General features: G+C 32.1%; 1 protein-coding gene across 18 annotated transcripts in view; it reads left to right on the top strand.

Annotated features, from left to right (window-relative positions):
• The window catches only part of LOC145248835 (pleckstrin homology-like domain family B member 2), an 839292-nt gene that overhangs the window by 778071 nt on the left and 39823 nt on the right, over positions 1-21398 (top strand). For 14 of the 18 annotated variants that reach the window (XM_080110540.1, XM_080110537.1, XM_080110541.1 and 11 more), the window contains one exon: positions 17612-17641. The exons of the other annotated variants lie outside the window; for them this stretch is intronic. In XM_080110540.1, the coding sequence (XP_079966666.1) occupies positions 17612-17641 (30 nt within the window). The remainder of the gene's footprint in view (positions 1-17611; positions 17642-21398) is intronic. 18 annotated transcript variants of the gene reach the window in all.

Below are 21398 nucleotides of genomic sequence, written 5' to 3'. Positions count from 1 at the left end.
GTTGTTGTGATGCAAATTCTGTAGCAGTAATGAACACCAAGGAAAAGAATGCCAAGGAAACATTAAATGCTCAAACTGTGGTTAGAATCATCCTGCATACTCACCTCTCTTCCGAAAGAAAAAAAGAATAAATGAACAAAAATATACAAAAAAACATAAGCTTTACTGAAGCCAGAAAGTTCATTAAATCAACTCCTACGACAGAACCAATTAGATCGTACACAGGTGCAACCAAAACCCAACCACAAGCAACTACTACCATCAACTCAAACTGTACTTGAAAATAACTCCCAAATAATAAGAAGAAAGTAAAATCCCATCAAACCTCAAAAACTGAACACAACTTTCAAATAAAAGACCCATGGAAACTAACAACATCCCAAAACAAAATGAACAAACGCCTAGTACACACCAGAAAGGAAAAAAAAAAAATATTTCACCAGCCAAACAAAATGAAAAATCCCAAGAAGACAGATCCCACTCCACATCCAAAACAGAAGCAGAATAAATTTAAAATGTTGGAAACAAAGGAAATAGGTGGCAGACCCTCCATATAGTAGAAAACAACCCCCCTATGCTCAAGAAAACAAAAGGAAATCAAATACATAAAACTAGAGATCAGCAAAAGTCTTATCATACAAATTAATAAAAACATCATACCGTGGAATTGCAGAAGCGCAAAACCATATGAAAAATTTAAACATTTTTTTTTCTACTCATGTTCACCCTTTACAAAGCACATCGCTACTTGGACGTAAGGGGCTACTATTTGGAGCCATGTCTAGGAAAGATTAACAAGATATTTGTTTGTATTACATTTAAACTTCTGCATATCAGTACAGCCAGGGAAGCAGGCAGCAGGAAGGGAATTCCAAAGTCTAGCTGTTCGAGAGAAGAAACTATTAGAATAGAAAGCTTTTTGGCATTTAGGGACATCAACAGTGAAGGGGTGAGATCTTATTGCTAAGCGGGTTTGTCAGAAGACATTCGATTAAAATATTTGTAAAACGGGCACACTGATGCAACATTGCAGTGATGGGACAGGGGTTGGAGCTTAGTTGACGAAGTGGGACCGATTAGATTGACAACTCTTTTTTGGACTTTATCTAAGAGGGAGAGGTTAGTGGTAGATGCACCAGCCCAGATGTAGCAACAGTACTCCATGCATGAGCGAATGGTGGTGTTGTAGAGATACAGGATGCTTTCAGGTGTGAGTAGTCTTCTAGCTTGATAGAGGGAACCCACCTTCTTTGCAGCAGCCTTTGCAATGTCCTATGTATTTGTTCCAGTTCATATTGCCTGCAAATGTTAGGCCAAGGAGTTTGAAGGTAAAATTCTCAGGTAAAGTGCTATTTGTCATGGATATAGGGGGTTGGAGAGGCGTCTTGTAATTGTTAAAGGAGAACAGCTTAGTTTTACTAGCATTAAATGTTACCATCCATTTGAGACCCCATTCCACTATAGTCTGGAGGTCATTTTCTAACGATTCTGCCATTGTGTTAGATTTTTGTACATAATACAATCCCAGTAAATCCCAGTCCTGCTAAAAGAAACAAATAATATCACTTTCAAAGGATACCACATCCACAACCAAACAAATGAAGCACCTCAATTATAATAAAAAAAAAAAAAACAGATACCACATACAAAATTACAACTTCAAACAAACCTTCAAGCAATAGCAATTAAAGCTTCACTCCACCGACCACCAACTATTTATTCAATCTACATTCCACCTAAATACAAACTAAATAAAACTAAAATTAAAGATCTGATAGCACAACTCCCCACTCCTTTCATTTTAATCGGGAATTTCAATGCCCACAACAAAATGTGGGGATGCGGAAATATCAACCAAACTGGGAAGATTATTGACTCACTACTGGAATCACCTGAATTATGTATACTCAATGACAAAACACACACATATCTTCACCCAGGAACAGGAACGACATCAGCTATCGACCTAACCCTATGCTCCCCAACAATATTTATGGACTTTCGATGGGATGTACATACTGCCCAGTGTGGCAGTGACCACTTCCCAAACTTTTTCAAAACTCAGGAACCTGCAGCAGAAGAAATAAAACCAAAATAGTAAATCTATAAAGCTAACTGGACCGAATTTAGTAAACTTTGCTCAACATTAATTAATCAAGAAATAGTTGACAAACCAGATCCAATGTTAGCTTTCATCAATGTGCTAATTGAAATAGCAACCAAAACAATCCCAAAATCCTCTGCTAAACCAAAAATAACGCCATGGTTTACAACAGAATGCAACAAAAAAAGTTCTTCAAGCAAAATCCTACAAAAACCTCCAAAAATACCAACAAATGCAAAAGTGTGCTATATTATTAAAAAATGCAAAAAAGAAACCTGGCAAAATTATATTTCCAAACTAAACAACACACAACCAAAAATAATATTGAAAATAATAAGAAAAATAACTGGGGAAAATATTGAAACATCAATAAGCCATATAAGCACATCAGATGGAAGACAACAAAGGAGAAATAGCAAATATTATTGCAAATGAATTCAGTCACAACTCGTCATCTGATCATTACTCTCCTAAATTCCAAAAATATAAAAATAATGCAGAAAAGGAAAGACTCAACTTTACATCCAATAACAAGGAATACTATAGCACTTCATTCACCATAATAAAACTCCAAAACTCATTACATTTATAAGTAAAGATACAGCCACTGGACCAGACGAGATCCACTATCAATTTTTAAAACATCTGCCAGACACCTCCCTCAACATTATCCTACAGATAAGCAACAACATTTGGTGGTCTAACAACCTCCTGAATCACTGGCTCAAATCCAACATCATCCCAATTCTTCCAACCCTACCGATTATCGTCCCATTGCGCTAACAAGTTGTATCTGTAAAACAATGGAAAGGATGGTCAATAAAAGACTGATGTGGGATTTAGAAGAATATAACATCATCTCTAAACACCAAAATGGATTTGGACAAAACCAAGGTACTAATGACCAACTTATTCAACTAGAAACATTCATCTGTAACAGTTTAATAAGAAACCACCATTTGTTGTCAATCTCATTTTTTATCTTGAAAAAGCGTATGACACCACATGGAGGTACAGCATCCTGAAAGATGCATAATATTAGAATTAGAGGAAACCTAGCTGTGTTTATCCAAGAATTCCTATCTTACAGAACATATAAAGTTTGCTTGGGAAATATAACATCAGATCAATACATAGAAGAAACAGGGAAGTGTATTATCCGTCACACTATTTCTAATTAAAATCAATATAACTTAACATGGGATTTGAAGAAAACACTATTTGTTGATGACTTCTCCATGAATTGCCCATCACCAAACATGGCAACTTTTGTAAGACAAATGCAACATTGTCTTAACAAAATAGACAATTGGATTAATCAAAATGGATTTAAAAATATTCAAAAGCAAAATCACGTGTGTCCACTTTTGTAGGAAACAAAAATATCACCTTGACCCACAGCTCAAACTAGATTGACAATTAATACCAGTAGTACAACGTATCAAACTTTTAGAAATCATTTTTGATAATAAACTGAACTTCAAGAAGCACATTAACAACTTAAAACAAAAATGCTTAAAAGCAATAAACATTTTAAAAATAATATCCAAACTAGACTGGAGAGCAGATCAGGCTACAATGCTCAAAATATACCGCTCGCATATCAGATCCAAACTGGATTATGGTTGTGCCATATACAGCTCCACTCACAAATCCTAGAAAAAAACAAAAACTACCAACCCTATAGAATCAAGATTTGAGACTCAACCTGGGAGCTTATCGAACCTCACCAACAGAAAGCCTGACTGTAGAAGCCCACAAACCACCCCTACACTTAAGATGGGGGAAAACTAGCGTTGCAATTCGCAGCAAAACTGCAAAGCAATCCTGAAAAACCAACAAACGAAATTACCTTCAATCTACACTTTACCAACTTTTATTCAGGGAAACCAAAAAGCATGCCCTCTTTTGGACGCAGAATCAAAGAAATAATACTACAAATTAATGAAAAACCAGAGAACATAATTACACAAATAATGACAGACCACCATGGACATTAAACGAACAAAAAATTGACAACACTTACTTATATAAGAAAAACATTACAAACAATTTAACAAATAGAAGCAAGTTCGGAGAACTTGGAAAAAAATATGCAGAATATAAAGAAATATACACCGATGGGTCAAAAACCATAAATGGAACAGGCAAAGCATATACAGATGGGCAAAGCCAATACCAAGTGCGACTGCCCAATGATACTTGAATATATACAGCTGAACTACAAGCCATCAAAATGGTACTCCAATACATCAAAGACAACAGCAAACAATAGTTTGTAATATACGCATATTCTCTACCTTGTATCATGGCCCTTGAAGGGAAAAAGAACAAAACCCTGTTCATCACAGAAATCATACAAGAATATTTGGAATAACCTGGATACCAAGCCATGTAGGCATTCCAGAAAACGAAAAGGTCGATAAACTCACTAGAGAAGCCATAAACCACCAAATCATAAAAAAAAAAAATTAAAATACGACAGACGGACCTAAAAAAAAGAAAAATTAACGAACATCTGGGAAACAGGTGGCAAGAAGAATGGAATAGGTTCACAGAAAACAAACTGCGTGAGCATCAGCCTAGAATCAAAAATGAAAAACAAAAAGCCTTGAAGGAAAGAAAGGAGGCGATTGTACGGAACCGAATATGAACTGGATACACAAAACTCATTCCTACCGAATTAAAGCGGAGAAAGCACCAAACTGCACACTCTGCAACCAACGATCAAACATTTACTGACAGAGTGTAAACAGAATAAATATTTTGGAATAACAAGCATTGGAAAAGTATTCCAAGAAGTGGAACCTCAACAAATTTTCAAGTACTTACAAGAAACAAATTTATTTAAACTCCTGTAAACCAATCTAGTAACATTTTACTCTAGAAAAACAAACTTTTTACATTTGAAAACAAACTTTTCGGAAAATTTAAAGCATCTTTTTTCCAAAGATAAATTTTTTAAGAAATTTAAAACTTCCTATGTTAACAAACCTTTTCTTGGCATTAAATAACCCTTAGAGGTTGAAATGCTGTTAAGCAAACACACTTACTCGCTCTTTCTTTCTATCTCTCTCCTTTTCGCTCTCTCTCCCTTTCACTCTTTCTCCCTTTCACTATCTCCCTCCCGTTCATACTATCTCTGTTTCTTTCCTCTTTCCCCTTCCCTCCCTCTCTTTCCCTCGGTCTCCATCCCAGGCTGTGAGGCTTGACCTTTTGACTAGAACCAAAGTTTTGATGACCTTGTGCCTAATTTGTTACACTGTATGTTTTTATCCTTATACTAAATAAATATTGCTGAGTGTAGTATCTGTTCTGATACAAAATTTGACCTTTTCTGTCAGCAATAAGTGAGACAGAAATCTTTCTAGACTAAGGAATTTTTATTTCTGTCTCAATCTAGAAGGCTCCTTTTTTTGGGGAGTTGGATTATCTCTGGCATTAAAAACTGATCTTGTGTCTTACTCTACCCTCGAGAGGAGGAAAGTAAGTAGGAACTGTCATTTAGAAGTGGTTGTTATGCAACGCCTTTATTTACTGCGCCATGGGTCCATGTGGACGCTTAATCACAAAATAATCCAATTGTTTTCACTTCTTTGCTCTGCTATTTGAAACCTTAAATACTCTGCTAATTTTCACTATTATTGTCATCTCGATAAACGTGATATCCGATAGTTTTTCTTGGATGATACTTGAATTTGCATCCCACATCTTTTAGATCTTTTTTCATCAAATATTGATTATATAAAAATCAAAAAAATCTGTTCACTTTTAGAATCTCCTTGTTTTTTATTTATCTTTTTTCTTTTTTTTTTTTTTTTTTTTTCAATCAACAACTAAATTAATAGTGCGCTATAAACCCACACAAAATGTGATTGACTATTTTATGCTTGTTGTATTTTTCGTCTCCCACACATTTGCACTGTACAGTTTGTCTGTCCAAGCATGTATGTACATGTCGGGCTCGGAAATGGCCTGTCAAGGGAACTCACTAACCAACCATTAATTGCTGGCCTGACACCTGCCCTTAAGCATACACGCGTGTGTGTGTGTGTGTGTGTGTGTGTGTGTGTGTGTGTGTGTGTGTGTGTGTGTGTGTGTGTGATGGGAATAAAGGAAATAATATTCCAACGAGATCGAGAGTATAAAAAGGAACGAACCAAGTTGTATACGTTCATCAACGTTTCGTCTTTATTTCAAGACTTCCTCAGGATGATTAAATTAAAAACAAAATTTAATCATCTCGAAGAAGTCTTGAAATAAAGACGAAATGTTGATGAACATATAACTTGGTCTGTACCTTTTTCATCTCTCCATATATATATGCTTATTTTTATGTAAAAAGATACCCTCTTATGTAAGCACACACAGAGAAATGTATTTGTGTTATGTACAGGTTAATCGCCTAGACTAATTAACAGATCATTATGAATTTTAGAATATATATATTCTAGGCAACATTTTGTGGGTTATTATCACAATGTTTCAGATGTAAAATATACTGAAGTTTTTATCTTGAAAAAAAAAGTGATTGGTAAGATCAATAGAATCTTAGCATTTGGAATCTAGCAAAATTGTTTTATATATATATATATATATATATATATATAATATTTTTATTTTTTATTATTTTTAAAACAGTAATCTAATAAAAAATAAATAAAATATTATTTATCTCTGTCCAAATAAAATATGGGTGATTTTCTAAGTAAAATGATCTTTGAGGCTATTTAACCGTATTTATCGTTTAAAAAAAATCAACAAAAAAAAAAAAATATATATATATATATATATATATATATATATATATATATATATATATTTGCGTGTGATAAGATCACGTGTTACCCTACCCAATCATTGTTTCTGTGGTCATCTTCATTTTCGTCTTCTCTACTGGCCGTGTCATCGTCTCTCACATTGGCGGCTGTCGAGGGGACCCGCATGGATTCACAAGTGTAAGATTAAAACAAAACACAAATGTGGCACATTCTACAAATATCTGGGTGTGTTTGCATGTGTGAGATTATTGACCTTCTGAATACTAAGGTCTACATTTACGTTCTGTCGAGGCCATTTCGTTCTCACAAAGCTCTCCTGACCTGGTCGAAACCACGACCTGCTTTCTACTGTGTTAAATTCACAACCGTCATTAACTGTCGCAAGCCCAAGACTGTCAGCAAACTGTTCCTAACTGTCGTAAAACTCATTGGCACTCCTCAAAGTACCTGCAAACTAACTCTGAATATATTTCCGGTCCTTTTGTTCTCATTCACCGCCGCACATTGATTCACAAACCTACATCGGCTTCCTTTTGTGTGCTTTTGTGAACAACTTCATATCCATTGTTCTACCGATAAACCCATTTCTCCTTTCTTGTGTCATACTTTTGGTCTTTCTCCCTCACTTCCCAATATTTGGGTGGAAATGCCAATTGTATCACACACACACACACACACACACACACATATTAATAGGGAGATCCTTCGTTGCCTCGGATTGAATGATGATCGATGAATGTTTTGCATTCCCATATTTTTATTATAAAAATTCATGAAATGTCCATTTTTCAATCAAATCAATTGATTGCCTGCATCGTGGCGCACCGAGAGGAAGCTTCATATGCCTCCTCAGAGTGGTTTACTTCGCAATACAGTGTAATATACATTGCACTGTAGAGAACCTACTGTTGAGTTTATAAAATTATTTTTATGTTATAATGACTTGAATTAAATTTTAAAATGCTAAAGTAAAATATAATGGTTCAGTTATGCTCTAAACATAAACATTCATTTCAAATGCGCTCCTGTCATATCAAAGAGCCTACTGTTGATTTTTATATGCTGGGCCTTTCTGTTTGTAGAGCAATAAAACTTTTCAAGTGCAACTTGTGATGTTAGGCTGTATAAGGTGTTAACTTTGGTCAAAACCGCAGGTTTCGTCTTTCATCAGATTTTCTGGATTATCGATACTTATCAAAGACATTCCAATACAAAACCTAGCTAAGAACACTGCCAGATGCATAACGTACATTTTTATGAAATTAAAAAAATCGCCCCAGCCGTTTCGGACTCCACAGGGAACTCTCTCTCACACACAGTTCATTTTATATAATAGTAAATAGATAAATATGTACGCTTGTCCTTAAGAGGTTACACATGGGACCCACACGTTGTAGCAATCTACGTCGCAAAGGAGACGAAGACACAGAATAACTCGAACTCACTTTTTCGTGCAAGAACAACATTTATTTCCTCATTCTCCTGCCATGCGTGACTTCTCATTATGGCTGTGGCGTCTCTAACCTGCTATCTATCCTTTTTTATAGTCTTTTTCCTTGCAGTGATGTTATTCCGTGTGCATTTGCATACACATGTCTGCACTCTGTTGCATTTCTATATTTATGAATGAGTGTTCAATATCTCTGATAAAACTTATGCAAATCTAAGTTTGCAGACATCTGATCAATATCAGAATTATTGAATGCCTACTAACGGGAATATATATATATATATATATATATATATATATATATATATATATATATATATATACTAGTAAAAGTACCCGTCGTTGACTGGGTTCAAAAACAGCCTACAGAAAATGGACTCTGATTTATGAAAGTATGATTGGTTATGAAAAGGAAGGGTTGTAAATTTGGGTTGAATTTGGGGGTATCAAAACCAAAGCAAAATATGATGAAAGTAAAAATAAAATAGATAAACCCCATAATTTATTATACCATACCTGTTCATACTGAAACACTTATCACAATATTTTGTGGATCTATATTAAAAAACCTTATTAAACTTTGTGACATATTTCCATTCTATAGAGGTCAGGCGCGAACGAACACCCCATAATTTTATTATACCATATTTCTTCAAACTGAAACATAATTATCAAAGTATACTTATGCAGATAGATATGAAAAGTCTTTATTGTGCCTGTTTCCATTCTATGGAGGCCAGGCGCGAAAGCAGACCCCACAATTTTATTATACCATCCCTATTTAAGTTAAAACATACGTATCAAAGTATTATTATGTACATCTATATCAAAAACATTTGTAAACGTTTTTTTTTTTTTTTAATTTTTAAATTTTTTATTTTCATACTTTGTGAATCAGGCGCGAACGCAGATCCCACAATTTTAATGAACCACCGTTCTGCCAGATCAAACATACCCATTTCTGTGTCTCGATACATCTTCTATCATTATATGTAGTCATTTTTTTTTTAAAATAGTCAACCATATAGGAACCTATTCGTGACCAGACACACACCCCCACACATTCAGCTTTATATTATATATATATATATATATATATATATATATATATACACACACACACATTATATATATATATATATATATATATATATATATACACACATTATATATATATATATATATATATATATATATATATATATATATATATATATATATATATATATTATATATATATATATAACGCTAGCTAAATGCCAGAGCTAATGATCCCCCATGCTGGTGACAATCCGTTGGCCAAAGTGTAAATGTTATCATTTGAAACCCTTCATCTTTATAAGGATGCCGATAATCAGCTAATCATGGAATAATAATAATATTAAAAAAAAAAACACTTATAAATAAGGCGGTGGGGGCATAGTTAGCAAATTTCCCCGTCCCTCTTTTAGATGCATTCACGTCGATGTGCAATCGACTGCAACACCGCCATTGTGAAATTGTCTCCTGAGCAAAAACCATTTAACAATCATTAATGGACACCCCCCCACCACCCCTGAAAAGGATTCTCGTTTTGCAGGTAGATCCTTTTTTTTTTTTTTTTTTTTTTTTTTTTTGATCTTTCATTCTGTTTTATTGATTCACAACTATATCGTCAGTTGTTGCAATTGATGACGGGTTTTATTTTGAATTGGCTTTACTTAATTCGGCGTTGCCCAGTACTGCACAGTGAAGGTGTTTTTTAACTTTTTAGTTTGTTGCACTTAAAATTTCTACGACTCGTGTTCAGAGTCGTGCCCCCCCCCAAATCAAAATGGAAAGCAACTGGAAACTACCGTCTTTACTTGTCTTCCAGAGATTACCATGGCTCTACAATTTCGAGAGCCATAGTCGCTGATGCTGTTAAAACAGCAGGGCTACCGCATGCATGCAGTCACTTAAACTTAAGCTAGACAACTCCCATTATATTCAACTTAAGATGAGTTTTCCCTCATTTATTGACTTTCATTTTTAGGTGATTATTTAAAAATGTTTCTTATTTGTATTCCTTTGAAAACATGAGAAGCTGGCACATGAGCTTGTAGAGTACTAAAATGGGTGACCATTTGAGAATACCAGATTGGTCTCTGCTTATCTCAGCATTGTTTCCAGACTTTCTGGACTTCTTTCCACTGGAATCAAACAGTGCCGACTCAGGAGCGGATAGAGATTGCTTCAGAATCATCCATCATCCTTTTAGGATTGCCAGATGGTCATTGTTCTAAAGCAAGAGCACACACGCATATTTATTCCAGGTTAAAAATATCCAAAAGTAAAACACGATTGGATTTTCGACGAGGTTGTTGATAGTGTTCCATTTAAAAGAGCAAGATATCTTATTCAATTTAGGTAAACAAAGTTACCATGAATCGCTACAATAAATCTATTGTTTCAATCTTCAAAAGACATCGTCAGGCGACAATATACCTCTGTTATTATTCGAGGCCAGTTTTTTATTTTATTTATTTTTTTTTTTTAAATAAAAACCGAGTATAGAAATAGATGGAATAGACAAATAGAAAAGGAGCCCCTAATTCATTTTTAATGAAAATGCCCATTTATCACTTAAATTATATGACCGTTTTCAATACAAATATTTGTTGGTGGGAGGTGCCTATAAACACTACAATAAGTGTTTGTTTTTAATTTATGTTTTTTGCAGACTTTACATATCTCCATTTCCTTTATTCCCCCCCCATCCTTTTTCATTCCATTAAAAAACAAACTTTGTAACATTTTTTTTTTGACAACCATGCATTCGAGTTGTTTAAATAGTCTTCCGCTTTTCAACAAAACACGTGTAAGACGTACAACATAAAATTGTTGGCAATGGTTGTAACGAGACGAGTGTTTGTTGTGAATGTTTTGCAGAGGGAGGGAAGGGGGAACTGTAAATTGGAACTCAGTCGAGCACCTGACATGAAAGTAACGACAGAGCACTAGCAGATATACTCGCCACGTCGCTTCTGTGAGAAAGGGGTTGCGGGGAGGAGAAAAAGGGACATCACCTGTTAGGTTTCGAAGCCGGTTTTAAACCCTGTCAGGGGAGGAAAGGCTGCTCTCTGAGCAGCTACCCCCACCCTCACCCTACGTGTAGAATTCCCAAACAATAAAAGATCTTTTTCTTTGTTATCTACACCTGTGTGCGTCTTTCGAAGTTCTCCTTTGCCTGTTTATTTATTTTTCTGTTATTCTGCGGTAGGGATGCTGAGCTGCTGTTGTCAGTTGGTACAGCTGCTGTTGTCAGTTGGTACAGCTGATGATGCCACAAACGCCACTTCTTCACGGCCACCGCAGCCTCCCTTCATCAATTGAGGCGTCACTCATCGCATCGGAGAGTCAGTCGGGCAGCATATACTTGGCCAGCTGTACGCGTGTGGGCAGACAGATTAGAAGGAGGGTTTTTCCAACCTTTCTGTTTCTACCCGACTGATGGCAAACTCTAGCTTGAATATGTGTTTCTTCTCTTAGTTGAGCCATGAGACACTTTCTAACTAGATACAGCGACAATAACAACAAAAATAACATCTGTAGAGGAGGGGGAGGGGTGGCAGCGGTGGTGATAACCTCCTCCTCCGCCACTGCCGCCGCCTGCCTCCCAGTAGCAGATCAATTTTGTTGCGCGCGCTTCGTCAACTTGCGGAGAGACAAACATGTGCTGACGCAAAACAAGAACACGGACGCACGCACACACGGAGAGACGCACTTGCGCTCCAACTTCACAATTATTATTTTTTTTTTTTTTTACCTTTTTTAATCTTAAAAAAAAAAAAAAAAGATGAGCCTGTTTCCTGGAGTGTGTATGTGTAGAGGCAGGGGTGGGGGGTATATGATTCACATGTATGCCTGACATTTTAAACGAAGAGAGCGGGCGGGGATCTCTGCAAGACCAAAGTTCTCTCTCTCTCTCTCTCTCTCTCTCTCTCTCTCTCTCTCTCTCTCTCTCTCTCTCTCTCTCTCTCTCTCTCTCTCTCTCTGCCCCCCCCCCGTTTCGGCTTCCACACCATCACCCCTACATTTAAAGATCTTCATGCTGGATTGGATCTGTATATGTTAAGATCTTTACCACAACAATATTGATCTATCTATCTATCTATCTATCTATCTATCTAATATATATATATATATATATATATATATATATATATATATATATATACATATATACACAGAGAGAAAGAGAGAGAATAACAAAAGATTATAATGTTTTACTTTTTTCTTTTATTTATTGCTTTTATATTTGTTTGAAAAATACCAAGCCCTATATTCTTTCTATAGGTAATGTTAAGTGTGTATGTGTATATAAGTAAAAACTCGTAACTAAGGACCATCAAAAGAACATGCTTGAAAAATGAAAAAGCTGTCGGCTTGACCAGGTCGTTCTGTCACATTAGCAAAAAGAAAAGCTGAACTTTGTTTCGCGCTTTCTTATCTAAGGTTTGCAAAAAAAGAAAAAAAAAAGAAGACATATATATATATATATATATATATATATATATATATATATATATATATATATATATATATATATATATATATACGCAATCCCAAATAGAATGTTGTATCACTTTTTATTATTGTTTGGATTACAAAGGTCATAACACACACACACACACACACACACACACAAAAGCATTTATTTATTTATTTGCGGACTGTTATACTGATCTTCATAGTTATTCTCTCACCATGTTTCGGAGAACTCATCCTCTGGCCTTCTTCAGTCCGCAAATAAATAAATACACAAATCACTCCTCTTAAAAGATTCCAATAAAAAGAAAAATAATTAAAAAAAAAAAAAAAAAAAGCAATTAACAAGTAACAATATATTCACCTGAATTTTTTTGTTTTTTTTTGGGGGGGGGGTCACCCCTTCCAACTTTCTCAGTAAAAATTGTACTTTAAAAAAAAAAAAATTGAAAATCATATTTTAAAAAACCGCATACACCTGTATGGAACAAATGTCTTAAACCAAATTGGGTATCCATTCAAGTTCAACAGGTAAACAATATATCTGCCGTTTAGCAAATGACTTGACTACATATTATAACACGTTTCTTGTCACACCTGCTAAAATACGAAAAACAAAACAAAAAAAAAAAATAGGAAAGAGGCACATGTAAATCGGATCTATTTCCTTTGTTTATTACCCGGATAATTTTATTTCATAATTATCTTTCCAATTTACCTGGATTTTTTTTCTTGATAGATGTGATAGATGCAAGAGACTTCCTATTTTACATGGACATCTTAATCACCTCCTTTTTTTTTTTTTTTTTTTTTTTTTTTTTTTTTACAGCCATTAATGAGTACACGCCATGCCGTGCGTGCGCATACACACCTGTAGCATTTTGTAATTTCTTTCTCACCTTTCCGTCGTCATTTAAATTCTTTGAAGTCTTACCTGTGCTGGAATTTACCCGTTAAACGCTTCTACCCCCCTCCCTCCCCCGTTTCCCATCCTCAACATCATCAACACAGGCAGCATCTTTCCTAGTTGTCTATTTCGAATAGTATGTGCTGCCACAATTTCATTAAGGCTACTACTCGTTTGTTTATCCCTTCCTCTGCGTTCGGAGGCAAGAACCGATTGCTGCTTGTTTTTGCCGGATTCGTGTTGGATACCAGGATGAACCTGCCCTCGCCCCAAGGGTCAGAGGATTTTTATTCTGCCATCAGCTGTTAAAAATGACCTGTATATGAGGTACAGTCGAAAAATCGACAACAACATTATCAGAAAGTAACCTGAAGTTACTCGCCAAGGAGTACAAAAAATGTCACACATATACACATATATCTAAGCGTTTTTATTGGAATGTGTAGTAACAAGTAGCTGATATATATATATATATATATATATATATATATATATATATATATACACACACACACACGTAACAAAAAAATAATCAGAGAAATTAGAATTATTTATGCTTTGATCTGTCCTTTGTTTTAGATGGCATGTGTTTTATTTTAGTTTAAGCATTTCCTATCTTTCTGTCTATACTATTTATATATTTTCTGTTTTTTTTTTTTTTTTTTTTACCTAAATTCTAGAAAAATAAGTATTTTTATGCTTAAAAATTATTTATTAAACATGAATTTTGTAAAAAATTATTAAAGTAAATGAATTTACTAGTTTGTCACAGAAGTAAAACATTCTTTACAGATTGTTGAAAATATTTTTTTTTGAAATTTCTAAATTTAAAAAATTCAGTAAAAAAATGATTTGATTGTTTAACAAAAACAAGAAGAAATTAGTAAATAAATTTATATAGCATATAAAATAAACGTTTATAGCACTATGAATAAAAATATTTACTAAAGAGAAATGTAAAAAAATATTTGCTAAAGAGAAATGTAAAAAATAAAAATAAATTTAACTAAAAACATTAAATGAATGACTAGAACGTTCAACAAGTTTTTGTACAACTAAGTTTGTAAAAGATATTTTTGTTTTCATATTTCAAACCGGTTCTACATAATGAAAGTAGTTAGATAAATGTTTATTATTCCCCAAGTTTAATTTCTTTTGATACTTACCTGCTTGTATTGTTAGTTTTAACGAGTTGGTGTTTAGCAGTTTGTACTTGTTGCATTTAGCGTTACACTTGAGTGTTCAAGAGTTCTTTATCTCTGTGTCAATTCTGACACATTTATTTAAAAAAATCAATATTTTAGTTTGGAAAATCAATATTTTTGTTTGTATAGTTCTGTCTAATATAATTGATTGTGTTTTCATTTTCTGAATCTTTTCACATCTAGTGACTTCGTAGTTTTACGGCTCCAGTAAATTTTCCACCCTTTTTTTTTTTTTTTTTTGATCGGTTAGTTCACAGTACTGTCGGCCGTATAATTCTAATCACTTTGTTGAGTTTTAATATCATTTTTTACTTTTAGAAATAGATTTAGCTTGACTTTAAAAAAAAATTAAAAAAAGAATTTATGCAAAATAAAATAAAACGAATAAACGATAAAATATTTATGCCATATACAACAAATATAATAAATAATAAAACGAATAAACGGTACAATATTTATGCCATATACAACAAATATAATAAATAATAAAACGAATAAACGGTACAATATTTATGCCATATACAACAAATATAATAAATAATAAAACGAATAAACGATAAAATATTTATGCCATATACAACAAATATAATAAATAATAAAACGAATAAACGGTACAATATTTATGCCATATACAACAAATATAATAAATAATAAAACGAATAAACGATAAAATATTTATGCCATATACAACAAATATAATAAATAATAAAACGAATAAACGGTACAATATTTATGCCATATACAACAAATATAATAAATAATAAAACGAATAAACGGTACAATATTTATCCCAAAAAATAAAATAACAATAAAACAAATAAACGATTTTTTTTTTACATTAAATAAAATATATCACGTCAGATGGATTTTAAAGGATGCACATAAATGCTATTTACACATAGAAATTAAACTTTGATTAACTAACTAGCCAAGTTTCATTTGTTTTTATTGTACCATGTTATTGGCAATAAGCTGATAGACTTCTTTACAATGAAAAAATACTTCTCGTTTCACAGTTTTATAATATAGATGCATTCTCCAGTTAATATTTAAAAAGAAAAATCAGCGAATAAAACTTATTTATTTTTATAATAATTATCTTTCCTTAAATACTTTTCTATCATTAATACTGGAACTATTATAGCATATTGAAATACTTGCAAAACAAATATGAACCTAATGGATACTGGGCAATGCCGGGTCGGTACAGCTAACACTTTATAAATTTACATAAAATAATATTTCTATACAATGTGTATAAAATACATTTGTTCTTTTAGGAAATATATTTTAAAATTTAACTCGCATGCAAAGGAAATACTTAAATAATTAAAACAAGAAAAAAAACCTTTTGAAAATTATATTTACTTTTAAATCTTTAAAAACTTATTCATGAAATAAGTTTTCTTGATTTAACTACACCATTGTTTTCTTAAGAATTTGTGTTCATAAATCAATAAATTATAAATAAATAAATTATATAACATCTTATGGTGTAAAAATTCTTTAGCATATAAAGTAATGTTTGTATAAAACAAATACAATTTATTTTTTTATTTTATAAAATAAATACAATTTATTTTTTATTTTTAGTTAAATTTTTTAGCATATGAAGTCATGTTTTTTTGTTTTTTTTTTGTTTTTTTAATGAAATAAACAAAATATTTTCTTTCCTTTATCAATAATTAAATGTATCAAAAGTAAGAATTTATATATTTCACTTTAGTTCTTGATCAAAAATTTTTCTATATATAAAGTTATTTTTTTTTAATTATCTTTAAAATCTTTTAAATTTCTTTGTTTTTAATTTTTATGCTTTGCCTAAACTGTTGCTTCCAAAGAATATACTTAGAAATCAACCATAAAATTATACAACATAAAAATGGTTGCTTATAATAAACATAATAAATACAAAATTATCAATAATCAGAAAATTAGTTTTTGATAAATTTTTTCTATATATCAAGACAATAACTTTTTTTTAAATTATGAAGCGATATAACATTTTAGATTATACAAATACTTCAACATAAAAAGTAAAGTTTGTATGATATGAAAATAAATTTCCTTTTCAGGATAATAAATTTGCCAAAGATAAGGTTCATATTTGTTTGGCCTTAATCCATAATTGAATTCCCGTTTTACTTTTTGTTTTTTTAATCTTCAAAGATTATACTATAAATATATATAATTAAGTTTTTATTTATTTATTATTCTTATGAAGCTCTATTTGAAAAAAAAAAGATATTGAGCTGTTTGTGTGTGCAAGACCTGATCCAACTCCTAGAAGTTTATTAGACATGTTGTTCACTTTTTAAAGTTTGATAGCGATAGTCTAGTAGTTGTCAACTTTCCATTGGTGTCTAGCTCTTATTTTTGAGTGACATTTTGGCCTTGATAATCGGTGATCCTTTACTGGTGCAAAAAAAAAAAAAAAAGACTTCATACCGCAAAACCTCAAAAGACGTAATAAAATTAAATCATTCATTCTTACCAAATCAAATTTAAAACAAAAAATTATTTAAATTTGTACATTTTACAGTGGGACGCATGTAAGTCCATAACTAGTATGTAGATTTAATTTGGGCCACAAACAAGTCATCCTGTTTGCTTTATTTAATTTGTCTTATATAATTATTTATTTTTTACAAACAGCTATTTTTCCTGGGCATTATCAAACACCAGGTATTATCACGACTTGTACTATTTTGATACTAACTATTTGGTCAGGTGTGAATCAGTTTTGTTGAAATTATTTTCATGTAATTTCAGTATTATTAACAAATAACTAACAAAAACTCTAGTTAAACATTATTTTTTGTGTATTTAAATTTACTTTTCTATCATTTAATAGTAAATATTTGAGGGGTTTTATTGTCTGATTTTAAATTGTTTTGATTTCATTAAATGATATTCTTTCCAATTAAGATCCAACTTGAAACTTGTTGAACTATCTGACTATGCTGATTGAGAGGTTTCAACTATAAATTACATATGTACTATTTATCTGAATATTTTCACTAAACTTAATATTAACCGTTTTAATTTTTGGTCTTGTCTTACTAATTTATTTATTATAAATGTGTGATCATTTTTATTAAAAACGAGAAACAAAACAAACCAAAAAAAAAACAAAAAAACTTTCTTACAGCTTTCTTCTGATTTATTTTTTATTTTCCTCTAATATTTACCTTCCCGGCATCCATTTCTTCCCTGAACCGTACTAACTTAAACAAATTGTGCAGAGGCAAGAACCCTCTTTTTTTTTTTTTAACTGAGAAACAAATTCATAGTCAATCTTGGAGATTATTTTATGGGAAGTCTCTATGGAGTTTTTTTGTATATTTTCTTTTTGTTTCTAGATGTTATTCAATCACATCTTGAATGAATCCGATCTGATTTTCTTGTTTTAAAAATAAATTTCTTTTAAAATCTTCGGCTTTTTATATTCAAAATAATAATGTAATAATCGGATACTCTTCACCAATATATTCGCATGCACACACACACACACACACATATATATATTATGTTATCAAAGAGTAAATCTTTAACAAAAGCAAAACTTATCAAGATAAAAGTTGACGAGAAGCATTTAGCTTCGAAATGCCATGGCCTAAAGAGGTTTTTTTTTTTTTCGTGAATTCACCCTTAACTTTTCCTTATTATTCTGATGATATAATAACATAACTTTTATTCCTCATCTTTCATTTAATATATTTGAACGATTGATACCCTAATTTTTATAAATGGTTCTATGTGAACTATTATAGGAATAAAGAATTAATCATCAAGTATAATTTAATCGTGCACACACACACACATGGTTCACACCTAGCCCTTCCCTCAGGTTAAAATTTGTCATTAGAAATGAAATATAATAGTCCCAATAAAAATCCAAAGCAATAAAAAGATACTATATTAAAACAATAATAAAATCACTAAGACAAACAAAACCAAGTTTTTAATCAGAAATGAATCCAGTCATGCTGTCACTTGATCCCTGTGTTTTTTGTTTTCGTGTTTCTTGTCAAAATCCTTGTACTTTTCATTCTGTCAACTTGGTCTAAAATATCCAACTCTAATAAGGCTTTAGCTCAAACATGTATGCACATATGTAGTCAAAAATGTTTACATAAATAATATATATTATAGATGATGCGTGCTTGTTTTAATAACTGTTCTATACCGCACATTGGAGCCTAGAAAACTGCACCTTTAATGAGAGACAAACAGAAAATTTTGAACGTGAAGATTTAAACATTTTAAAGTTCTATTTTTTTTCCTTCAACAACTTGGGGAAAATCGATATTTTCTCTTTTATTCAGTATAATAGTAGCTCTTTTGAAGTTTTACATACAGTTGTGGACTATACCAAACACAGGACTATTTTTATTTGAATTTCTTTACATTGTGATATTCCTCATTGGTTCAAATCCTTGAAAACAAAAACGAGTGATCAAAATAATCTCATGTTTCTGTTTAAATCTCCAATCCAGATAAGTACCCACTACTTGTATCTTAACTTCACCTTGTACATAAATATGCATATTTTACCCGGATAAACTATTTTTTTTTTTTTATTATTATTATTATTTAATTATTTGCCTTGCTAAATACTATCTCCATAATTAATTGTGAAATATCCAAAGATATTACACGTATCCATATCAGTCTATGCTGAAACTTTTTACATAGACTTTTTGTAACTTTTGTTTATCTAATGCTTTGGGTAAATCTTTTAAAAATACGTTTTTTGAACAACAACAAAAAGAATGGTTCAATATATTATGTCCTAGCAGATTTCGTATTAAACGACGACCCTTATGTATGCCTGCCCCCAGTACTGAACCTGTAATGCAGTTTATTATTTTATTTATTTGTATAATTTTCAAGTTATAAAAAAAATTTAGCGTCAAACAATAATATAAAATTATTATTGCCATTAGATTCTTCAGAAAGTAAATATTTAATTTATAAAAAAATAAACTTTGAAAAAGTATTGATACTTATCAAAAGTATTGAGTCTGGATGTTCATTAAACACCCTATATGGATATAGTCCTTTTTTTTTTACATAGGCATCACCACTTATCAAGGCCAAGGGGTCACTCGGGGATAAGGGTTAAAGAGTGTACAGTAGAAATTGGACAATATAGTAATCGTTAATAATGGAAATTCGGTAAATTTGTTAACTTTTATGGAACGGTTCATCAAAAACTTGTTTACATTAGACTCGAAGACAACCATATTGTAGTCAGCTGGAAAGCAGGAAAACGGAAGACAATTCCACAGGCGTGCAGTTCTACGAAGGAAGCTTTGTTCATGGAATCTACGTTTAGGTTTAGGCACAGATAAAGAGTGGGGGAAATTAGTGATAGTGTTTTTTGCTAGACGGGTGTTTTTTGTGAAAGTCTGGCGAGGGGGAGGACCATAGATTGAAGCTCAGCCGAGCACTTGCCATGAAAATAACAATAAAGCAGAGACAAACTCGCAACATCTCTTCTATGAGAAAGAGGTTGCAGGGAAGAGAAAAGGACATCTCCTACAAGACTACGAAGTCTATTTTGAACTCTATCAAGGCAGGATAAGTCATTTCTAGCAGCTCTTGCCCAGATGTGGCAAAAGTACTCCATCCCTGGACTTACCTGGCTCTTATATAGATAGAGAATTGCATCAGCAGTGAGATATCTACTGGATCGATAGAAGGATCCCACCATTTTTCCATATAGAGCTGTTTCGTCGTATACGACTTATCGGGCTAGATGTAGCAAGATTTGAAATCAATGGTTGATGCTTGATGTTCTACCAATTGTAATCAACGAATCTGCTATTGGAAGGGTTAGAAATTATCTAATATATGGAAATTTTCATGGAGGCCTCGATGTTGCAGTAAAAAAAAAAGATCCAAGTTTTTATTCATAATCTATAATAAAAATCAACTTTTCTAAAACTGAACGTAATCCAGACAGCAGTCATTCGTACCTATAAAGGAATCAATATCTCTTTAAATATAACTTGATAACAATAACAGATAAATCAAATTGCTTTTATTATTGCTAAAAAAGAAAAAATATAGAAAATTGTTTTATCTGTCCATTGTCTATAAAGTATACTGTCATTACGAGATAAAAGACTATGTTTTTAAAACTTGGATACTCAATTCTGATTGGTTTATATTTGCTGAAGATATTCAGACAGACACATTCAACCAATGAGAATCCAGCCAGAATTTTTGAAGACGTTTTTGTTTTGAAAATATTTTCATTTTTAACAAATGTTTTAAAATGAGAACTGACTATAACAATTGTCTAAAATTTGTATTTTTTTTACGCCATCCATTTTGGATTATATCCTTTTCGTTTCCACAACTTGACATTGTTTAATAAAACTTAAAATGTACTTGACTTGTCTACTGAAGGCGAACACCATTTCTCATTCAA

This window comes from Euprymna scolopes, chromosome 27 (assembly GCF_053919585.1).
Source record: "Euprymna scolopes isolate OS-2025 chromosome 27, ASM5391958v1, whole genome shotgun sequence".
NCBI classification, from domain to species: domain Eukaryota; kingdom Metazoa; phylum Mollusca; class Cephalopoda; order Sepiida; family Sepiolidae; genus Euprymna; species Euprymna scolopes.
This window is presented reverse-complemented; position numbering and strand designations above follow the sequence as displayed.